Consider the following 10,674-nt stretch of genomic DNA (forward strand, 5'->3'; position numbering starts at 1 on the left):
AGCTGTGTCCCCAAGCCTAGCTGCAAAGTGTTCAAGGTGTGAAACAAAGGCCGCCCTAGGGTTCCATCTTAGTTGCTCTGTGTAACCTGGAGCTGTAATTAAGGGTCTGCTCCTTTGGACAGCTGCTGGGTATTTCAGGGTACCTACAAACTCCTCACTCCCTCAGCTGCAAGGGAGACATTTCTCTTTTTTGTCATTTCTAACATCTGCCTGTTCAGTACAGTGGAACTCAGCACAAGGGAAGGAGATAGAGAGGAAAACTGAGACGGCCTGCAGTTTTTGCTATGTGAAGATTGTCACTCAACTTCCTGCTGTCACTTCCTCTCACTAGCACCTGGAAGAGCCGGGCTGCTTGACAGAAAAGCTGAGAGCCGAGACCACTTCCTTCGCCGACACACAGATTTTTAATCTCAAGAAGACCAATACATATAAGCCAGCCCTTCCGGCCTAAAGCAACATCAGACTACTAGAAAGAAACAACACTCCCCCCCCTCCCCACTCCTTAGTTACTCCAACCCAAACAACAACCAAGTCAGTCTAGTGGTAGGAACTTGTATATTTTTTGCCCTTGTTCAGAGTACATGAAATTGTTAAATATGCCACATGCCTTTAAAGTACAATTGTTATTCTATACAAGTGTGAGACAGGCTAGGAAAAACAGATGAAGAGGTGATGACACACGCAGTGGAAACCCCACATCGTCTCAAGGCAAACTGAAGGGGATGTGGGAAGCTCGGCTTCATTTGACTGCAAAGTCCCAGGGTTTAGTTGCATACTTGCTCATGCACATGGGTGGTAAGAGGGAAGGCGGACAGCAAAGACACTAAAGAGGGCACGAGGCAGGATGAGAAAGAAAGCAGAAGGGCTAACATCTCCAAAAGAACAAAGCCAACTATATCTGGTGAGCCTCAAAGGAACAGAACCCAGGAAAGAATTCCTGTGACAGGGATGAGTGGACTAAGAGGGTGAATTTGCTCCAGGCTTGGGACACATCGAGGACAGTGGTGGTTCTTCTCCGGCGGTGAACCTCTGCATTAGGCAAAGAGGAGCCCAGAGGAGTGGAGACCTCCGAGGGGAATCGTTGGGATGGTACACTGACTGCTTTCCTCCAGCTCTTCAGTCCCACCCTGGGGCAGGATGAAGGGGACATGGGACATGAGGGTGAAGGGACAGGAAAGATGGTTTTGAGCAATGAAATGCTGCTGCATGGAAAGTGAGCATCTAGACCCAGCCCAGCCTGGCCTCAGCCTCTCCTCCTTGTGGACCAGAGGACAGAAGGAATACAGGACCATGGTGTTTCCCCTTCTGTTCCCAGACTGCGTGCCTCTCCTCACACCTGGGTCTATCCCACTCAGTACCCCACCCTGAGGCCCAGGATAGGCTGAGGAGCTCCCATTGCCTGTACCCACAAACCATGCGAAGAAAAGGAAAGGAAGCAAAATTCAGATGTGTACATGTGGTTTAGAAGGGGAGTATACTGCAAGAACAGGAAGGTGGCTCTAGAGAGGGCCCCATGATAGCACAGACTGTCTATAGACTGTCCCACCTCCCACCCCAAGACTGAGTTGGTAGGTACACTGGACTTCCCAAATACTCAGAATCAGCCGGGCCTCAGAAAGGACATCATGCCTCATCTGTCTTTGGCAAGTATGTGGGGGTGGTGGAGGAAGGAAGCCCCTGAAAGTCCAAGGACCCTCACACTCCTTGATCAACAGGAAGGGAGGAGCAGGACCCTCCTTAACAAGAGAACAATAAGTGGGTTCCTCTGAGCTTGTTATCTTCAAATTAGGCCCTTTACTCACTGCTTCTAACTAATAAGCATTCTCTTTTTATCTATGCCAACAATTAAAACTAACCGAGAGTCCCAAACTATGACTATATGAAAATATTTGATGCTCTCACGAACAGTACAGAACGGTGCAGAAAATGTGGACAAGACACAGCCCTTTCCAGTTATGAGCTATGGGACTGCTCCTAGGATGGCAATGAAAGTTCTGGTATTTTCACAATTAATATGTGTTCTCCAGGTCTCTAGAGAACAAAGTAAAAGGCCTTAAGATCCCTGAAGACGTAGAAAATCTTGGACTAATGGATTAGAAATAACTGCAAAAAACCCAGGTTTTACTATCTAAGAGGGTATTGCACCAGGACCAAGTGGGACTTTGGACCCACCCAGGATCCTCTTCAGGCCTGGAATAGGAGAAGAGCTCCAAGTGACCACAGCTGCCCTGAGTGAGCCACCATTTTTGCAGGTATTCATGGCTTCATCCTGCCAGGGTACTGACTTTTCCTGGAGACACCATGAGCACTGATACCCTTCTCCCCCAATCTTGGCCCTTTCTTGGGCATGTCACTTCAGCTGTGCCCCGTCCCCTTCCCTTGGCCTCCAACCCTCTTTGGCTTTGAAGGAATTTGCGAGTATATAAGAAGCAGCTGGGGAGGAGGTGCCAGCTGTTGCTCTTCAGGTAGACTGCGTCACAAGCAGCATTCCTAATGTGGAGGGACTTGGTGCAAATGAAAGCAATGGAAAAGGGGGAATGGGCAATAGAGAAGCCTGGGCTGGGAGTGAGGAAGGGAGATGGGGAAGTTTGTTGAGAGAGCAAACAAGGAAGAAACATGAGTTTGGATGGCAATGGAGAAGAGGGAAGGGGTGGCACATTCTCAAGTGAAAAAGTAGACTGGACACAGGAATCAGGAAGACCAAGATGGAAAAAAAAGAGAGACAGGAGAAAATAAGAGGACAGATTACATCAAGTTTCCAGACAGTCAGGTCTTTCAGTTGTAGGTGTCCCATCCCCACGTCTCCCTCTGACCCAAGATAGAACAGCACAGCCCCACTTCCTCAGAACAGGAGGGACATCTTCCCTCAATATCGTGCAGAGGGAAGCCTTGTCCATCAAGGAAGTCCTCTGTCTTTGCCCCTCCTCCCTCCCGAACCAGGTGATGATCCCACAACAGTGATCTCCATACCTCAGGCAGAGCAGCCCCACTCCCCTGGCCGGCAGGCAGGCAGGCAGCGCTGGGAGAAGATTCCAGGACCTTCCCACCTCTTCACCCCACCAGTCCTCTGAGCGATACTTACTTACAATAATTACCACGACGATGGCACAGATAACTCCCAGCATGATCATCATCTGAGGAAACATTGACAAAAAAATGGGTGCATGGACTTGGGAAAGGAAGAAAGGAGCCAGGCCTAGAGATATGAGAACTTCCTCTGGCATTGGGACAGTGCAAGAAACCACGCATCACCTAGGAGGTCAGCAGGCCTCTTAGGAAGAGCCCAGCCTCATGCTCCTCCTCAAACAATTACTCCTGCACCACCACAGCTGAAGCTCCTCAGAGACATCAGAGCTTTTGCAGCTTGCCGTTTTTTCCTTAGTTCCTGTTGCTTTGAAAGAAACTGTAATGGAGGTGCAGACTTTGGATCTCTAGTCAATTGGTTCATTGGTCATTGTAAAGTGTTCAGCTCACTCCTAAAAGCTACAGGTATTTAAATATACTGCTCACAAAAATTAGGGGATATTTTATCGCTTCATATTCATTTTGAAGTATCGCTTAATGTGAGCAGTATATATATCTAGTTCAGTCAGTGTGTTGATGTTGGGTCTGAGCAAAGGCCAGGTGAGAGTATTTCTAGGGGTCCTTTTGTGAGGGGAAAGCAGCTTGACTAACCATTTCCAAACACCTCAGGGTATCAGTGGCTCCCAGTTAGTGGGTCTGAATACTCTAGCCTACCCTGGTGGCCAATTCTGGGTAATGCAGCTCAAGGAGGCTTCCAAGACTTCTCCCATGAAGAGTCATGCAGGGCTAAGTTACTGCACCACTAAAGGGAAGGAATGTAGAACCTGAGGGTTTTCTTGCCTTCTGTGAGTTGTGGCCCAGGAGAAAGAAGGGGGAAAGGACAAGAAAATTCACCTTGCAGTTTTTCCACCAATACTTATTCTTTAGCTTAGCAGCACTGCTCTCAAACCGTGAGGCTCCCAACTGCAAGGCGTCGGCTCGGTCATCCAGCTCTGACAGTATCTCGTCCCTCTTTAGGACCTTATCCACATTCACCCGCATGATGTCAACCACCTGTCGGGGGACACAGAAACAAAGCTACTAAGTTCCCCGCTAGAGACAGGGGAAAGAACAACAACGATGGGATAATGGGTTTGTCCTGTGTAACAAACGAAAGCCTTGCCTCCCAAAGCCTTTAGCTATCCCTTTATAAAAAAGAAAAGTTTCTATAATTTAGAAACTCTCAGAGAAGAACTCTCCACTCACCTCATCTACTTGTGCCTGGGTTTGCTGTAGTCGTCTGTTACTGCTTGTATTAGGAGAAGAGGCAGGGGGACCCCCACCTGGGGCAGTCCCTTCTGCCCCTTCAGTGGGTGACTGAGCTGGAGCAGACCTGAGGAGAGAAGCGGACAGAGTACACAAAGTACCCAACAAGAAAGGAATCACGTACATCCTCACCCACACCACCAAAGTCATGGCACTTAGGTGACTATATGCAATTAGAAGGGGTTCTAGTTCCTTGGCAAATACCAAGTACGGAGATGCAGCACAGTGACAAGAAGCAAAAGATGAAAGATCCTGTAACAACATTTAGATGGGGTTCATGGACATCTAGGGTGGCATAATCTTATTTGGGCTACCCTCGGACCCAAACTCAAACACATCCTCTGACACAATGGTTATAATGACCAATGTGCCAGCTTTGACCTACATGGCATTTTCCTGACTGTCAGAAACCTTTCATATGAAGTCAAACTGGAAACTTCCAATCCAAGTTAGAAGAAATTTGTACAAAAGACTAAACCCTCAGGACAAGCCTATAGACCAAATGGCTCTTTTTTTGCAAGGCCTAAATCTAAACAGAAAGAGCAAGCTGAAAGACTCTGCTTAAGGGGATCCACTTCCTGCTTACATTTCATACAATAATCAGTAAATTGGGGCTGCTGTAAGGACAACTTGGAGAATCACCAAAGGCATGGTGTCTGTAGGTGGGGTGAGTTAGGACAGTCTGTTCCCTTTGTTTTTTGGCAGAGAATATGGAGGTTTCACTTAGATAGAACTGGGGCCTAAATCAATTATGTTAATTATGAAACTGTGCCAAGACCATGGACAGGAGCCAAAAATAAGGGTAACAAGCCTCAGTGTACATACATCATGGACATTCTGTCCCTTCCTTTTCTAGATTTGGCAACAATCTCAAGAGACTACCCTAGTTCTTCATGTCTCAAGAGAAATCTTGGTTTGCACTACTACACAGTGACTGTTCTCTTTCCTTTAGCCTTAGAAGGGACCTAGAATGAGGAATTCAAGATAAATTCCTTTTTATGTCCCAACATATGGAAGCCAAAATCACTTCCTAAAGTATTTCCAGAATTCTAACCTAAAGCATGAGATTTTATCTCCCAAGGAAGAATTGCCCCCAGGCCCCAGAAGGAGGGAGATCTCTCAAATTTGATGGAGAATAGAAACTACAATAAGAACTCCTCAAACAGAAGCCAAATCTCACATAACATACCTCATAGGAACAGTCTAAGAATAAATGATCTGGGGATTAAACCATCACAAAGACACCACAAAGGAAATGCCTTGAGTACCCAATAGAACTAATACTCAGAAGTTCCTCCTCCCTACATGAATTTCCTCCAGTCTAAAAAGATAGAAAGTATTAAAAAGATAGAGAATAACGCTTCAGAGAGTCTATACTAGCAGATTACACCTGACTTATCCCCATTTAAGGAATCACTTTCTCATTTCTAAGGCACAAAGACGGCAAAGAAAAGATACAAAGCCATGGAAGCCCCAAGATTCTGGTACTACTACTGAACTAAGCAATCTAGCTCTCTGACTGAAGATGGAAAATTCAATGAGTAGGTAGAAGTCACTGTTCGGTCTTGGAAGCAGTCCAGAATGGTGGTACCAATGACAAGATTAAGGTCAGAGACTTCGTGATGCCCTTTTAGTCGTCACACTTTTCTCCATCTCCTTCTGTTCATCCCACATGGGTGCTGCTACTGGGAACCAGTCAGCTGAGAAGGATCCTCCTTTCCAAAATGAAAACAAATGAATTCCTAGGACTTGGCCAAAATGCATAGAATGTAGAATGTCACATAGTTAAAACTGCAGAAATCAAACAGAGAAAAAGTGAAATGGTTATAAAGCATCTGAAGGGATCATTCCACTTACTATTTGTCGGGCATTGGAAACATTCAGCAGTAAAATAGCCAGAGCAGTTATAACCCTTATGTATTATAATTAAATCGTTTCCCTTTTTTTGTCTCTAGGAGAAGCAACAGAAATCTATGTAGGACCAGGCCAGGCCTCCAGCCAATAATAAGAAAAAAAATTCTCGGCCCTGGCCGGTTGGTTCAGCGGTAGAGCGTCGGCCTGGCGTGCGGGGGACCCGGGTTCGATTCCCGGCCAGGGCACATAGGAGAAGCGCCCATTTGCTTCTCCACCACCCCTCTCCTTCCTCTCTGTCTCTCTCTTCCCCTCCCGCAGCCGAGGCTCCATTGGAGCAAAGATGGCCCGGGCGCTGGGGATGGCTCCTTGGCCTCTGCCCCAGGCGCTAGAGTGGCTCTGGTTGCGGCAGAGCTATGCCCCGGAGGGGCAGAGCATCGCCCCCTGGTGGGCAGAGCTTCGCCCCTGGTGGGCGTGCCAGGTGGATCCCGGTCGGGCGCATGCTGGAGTCTGTCTGACTGTCTCTCCCGGTTTCCAGCTTCAGAAAAATACAAAAAAAAAAAGAAAATTCTCTTAAAAATATTGTGGCACTGTGGATAGAGCATTGGACTGGGATGTGGAGGACCCAGGTTCAAGACCCCGAAGTCACCAGTTTGAGTGCGAGCTCATCTGGTTTGAGCAAGGCTCACCAGCTTGAGCCCAAGGTCGCTGGCTTGAGCAACAAGTCACTCGGTCTACTGTAGCCCCCCGAGTCAAGACACATATGAGAAAGCAATCAATGAACAACTAAGGAACTGCAACGAATAATTGATGTTTCTCATCTCTCTCCCTTCCTGTCTGTCTATCCCTATCTGTCCCTCTGTCTGACTCTCTCTGTCTCTCCCACAAGAAAAAAAAAATATTGTGGTCTTGACAGAAAAGTACTTCATTTGTCTAGCCATGGTTTTCCCTCAGAATCTTAGGTTAGGGACAGTGTTAAAGATGGTCAGAAACTAAATTTAACGAGAAAAATAGATTCCCAGCTCTATATTTCTTTAAAATATTTGGCTCAGACTTAATGACAGGAAAACACCTTAGGGTGGCCTTGGGATGAATGGCTGCTTGGAATCACATGGCACTGTCCCCTGAGTTTTTCGGAGCTGCTTGCTCACTTGGCCCCAGAGAACTGGCAGGTAAGTTTCTGGAGCTTTGTTCACCGCCAACGTGGGAAGGAGGTAACGTCACCATTGCGGTGAAGGGTACATACAAATCTAAAGATTGCAGGGCAACCCGAGTTACTAACTGGCAGGTACACCCATGACTGTACTTCCAGAGGACCTAAGTACAGATTCAGACGACAGTGAAGAGCCTCGAGCCCCCTACCCGGTGACTGCATGCCCCACCTTCGCCCTCTCTCGGAATCCACTAAACCGAGGCCTGAATGAGGCGCCCCTCAGGCCAGAAGAGAGGGTGGGACCCCCGAGCCACTGCCCCGCCCGCGGCGTGCTGGCTCTGGCTGCAGCAGGAGTGGAGTACTGCCCCCCTCCCTGGGGGTGGTCAGCTCCGGGGGCGGCGCGCGGAGGTGGTTCCCGGCGTCGCTGCAGAGGCTGCAATGCGCCATTTCCCGTCCAGCAGAGTAGTCTGGCACTGGGGGTGAGAGTTGGCGAGGAATGTCGAGACCCCCTCACTAGAGTCAACTCACATTTCTCTGACAAAGGGAGGGTCGGTCTCCTCTCTGGAGACTGCGGCGTCGAAACACTTGGCAAGTGGAACGTTGCGGCTGAAGTCTACGAACTCCCAAGCTCCTCGCCTAGTTGACTAGCTGGAGCTCCAGCTGCGGTGGAACTTACTGCAGTTACTGTGCGGGTCTCAGTCTTTATTAGTGCTGGCCACGCCTCTCCGATAAGGTTGACAATCCCACGGCCCAATCCACGCCCTGGACAGCGACAGTCCGGACGCGAAGCCTGAACAAGTTGGCCAATCAAAGTTCTTCATTCATCCGGACTCCGGAAGGGAGGGGTTGTGAGACTCGTTCACTGACCATTACAACCATAGTTGGCTTATCTAAATAAGCTACGGGTCATTGCGGGAGTACGCTCCAGCCCTCTGGAGGGGGACTCCAAAGGTTTGAGTTAGGCCAATCGATAAACAGTTTCTGAAGTCCGGGCCCGTCCAAGACCCCAGCGCCGGCGGCTCCAGCCAATCGTTCCGCTTCCGCCGACAGCCGCCCGCCGGTCGGGGTTCGCAGCGGCAAGGACTCTGCAGTCCTAGAGAAGGCGGTTTTTGGTCTGACTACGCACAGGCTGACACCCAGATCTGTCTGGGGTTCCATCCCACCTGCCCGCCTCTGACAACTGTGAGGAGGCAAAATCCATCAAGGCTGAACGGCAGGTTTTCCGGCTCTAGCACCGGGCGCAGGGTTCCGTCTCACCAAAGCAGATACCGAGGCTTCGTCCATTCGTTTCCTTCAAAATTGCCAACGAGCTTCTCACGCGATATCCAAAATTGAACCTCCCGCCAAAGGTCTTCCTATCCTTCCCGGGGAGGTTACCACATCCACTTGGTTGCCCAAACCGGAAACCATCCTAGAATTCCTCCCTGTTCATCTTTACCCCTCTAATAATTCCCCAGGGTGAGTCTATTTTTCCTTCTTAATATTTCAAGAATTCTCTCCACTTGTCTCACTGTCCTACTTTATACTATTATCCGTTGTAAAACTCGCCATTATTTTAGTTCCCGCTAGGAAATAAGGGTAGCAAGTAAATTGACACAATGCTTTCTTACCACTTAGAAAATGTATATTTATTGAAAATGTAGATTTATGTATAGATTTTTATATTTCACTTTCGTACATGTGAAAAGGAAAATAGAAAAGAATAACATGGCAACAGTATGACTAAAACTTCACATTCAGAGGCTGACTCTTATGGTTCATTTTTTTGGACTTTTTTTTAAAGATTTTACTTATTCATGTTAGAGATAAGGGTGAAAGAGATGACTCATTTTTTTATTTGATTCAGTCTTAAATGTTCATGATTTTCCACACAATATACTCCTCTGTGCATGCCATCAAGGGCTTTGGTGAGACTTTTTTTTTTTTTTTTTTTCTTTTTTACAGAGGCAGAGATAGACAGGGACAGAGAGAAATGAGAAGCATCAATCATCATTTTTTCGTTGCGCGTTGCGACTTCTTAGTTGTTCATTGATTGCTTTCTCACATGTGCCTTGACCGCGGGCCTTCAGCAGACCGAGTAACCCCCTGCTGGAGCCAGGGACCTTGGGTCTAAGCTGGTGAGCTCTTTGCTCAAGCCAGATGAGCCCGCGCTCAAGCTGGCGACCTCGGGGTCTCGAACCTGGGTCCTTCCGCATCCCAGTCCGACGCTCTATCCACTGCGCCACCACCTGGTCAGGCGGTGAGACATTTCTTAAGAGAGTATTCCTCTTCTGTCTTTGGAAGTTTCTTCCAAGCCTCAGACACTCATTTAACTAATAGTTATAGTGAAACATCCCAATTTATATGTTAAAATGAAAAAAAGGTGTTCTTTGAATTAAAGAAATAAAGTTATCTATTTCTAGTCATGCACTCCATTGTATCCATCCTTTAGGAACCACCAAGATAATCTATCCAAATGTCATACCCTGCTTAAAACCATTAAACAATTGCTCTTAGAAACAATGTAGCCTGACCTGTGGGGGCACAGAGGATAGAGCTCAACCTGGGACACTGGGGTCCCAGGTTCAAAGCCCCAAGGTCGCTGACTTGAGCACAGGTTCATTGGCTTGTGTGGGGTCATTGACTTGAAGCCCAAGGTCACTGGCTTGGCCTAGTCTATATGAGAAGCCATCAATAAACAACTAAAGTGCAACTGCAACTATGAGTTGATGTTTCTCATCTCTCTCCTTCAAAAAAAAAAAAAGATACATTGATCATGTGTTTATCCCATCCATCTCCTACAACCACATCAAATGACAATTTGTAGGAATTAAAAAAATATTATAGCCTGACCAGGCAGTGCACAGTGGATAGAGCGTCGGACTGGGATGCGGAGGACCCAGGTTCGAGACCCCGAGGTCGCCAGCTTGAGCACAGGCTCATCTGGTTTGAGCAAAGCTCACCAGCTTGGACCCAAGGTCGCTGGCTTGAGCAAAGGGTTACTCGGTCTGCTGAAGGCCCACGGTCAAGGCACATATGAGAAAGTAATCAATGAACTAAGGTGTCGCAATGAAAAACTGATGATTGATGCTTCTCATCTCTCTTTGTTCCTGCCTGTCCCTGTCTCTGTAAAAAAAAAAAAAAAATATATATATATATATATATATGTATATATATATAAAAATATATAAATACATGTGTGTGTGTGTGTGTGTATAAACCCTCAAAGGCAAAAGTAATGGGATTGTTTCTGGCACCAAAAATACCTAAGTGTCTTTACCAACTTTCCCCTGGGGGGAAAAAAATCACTGAATTTTATTTTTTTCTTTTTGTGACAGAGACAGAGAGAGAGGGACAGATAG

General features: G+C 47.3%; 1 protein-coding gene across 2 annotated transcripts; it reads right to left on the reverse strand.

Annotated features, from left to right (window-relative positions):
- Positions 1–538: 538 nt before the first annotated feature.
- On the reverse strand, positions 539–8,019 carry VAMP1 (vesicle associated membrane protein 1). Of its 2 annotated transcripts, none has more exons than XM_066357861.1 (5): positions 7,862–8,019; positions 4,270–4,396; positions 3,919–4,077; positions 3,083–3,134; positions 539–1,127 (listed from the first exon to the last, which is right to left on the reverse strand). In XM_066357861.1, coding segments are annotated over exons 1-5 (351 nt in total). In that variant the 5' UTR covers positions 7,864–8,019; the 3' UTR covers positions 539–1,116. The 2 variants fall into 2 exon arrangements, with proteins under 2 accessions (XP_066213958.1, XP_066213954.1); XM_066357857.1 differs by having other exon boundaries at positions 539–2,678.
- Positions 8,020–10,674: the final 2,655 nt, after the last annotated feature.

This window comes from Saccopteryx leptura, chromosome 1 (genome assembly GCF_036850995.1).
Source record: "Saccopteryx leptura isolate mSacLep1 chromosome 1, mSacLep1_pri_phased_curated, whole genome shotgun sequence".
NCBI classification, from domain to species: domain Eukaryota; kingdom Metazoa; phylum Chordata; class Mammalia; order Chiroptera; family Emballonuridae; genus Saccopteryx; species Saccopteryx leptura.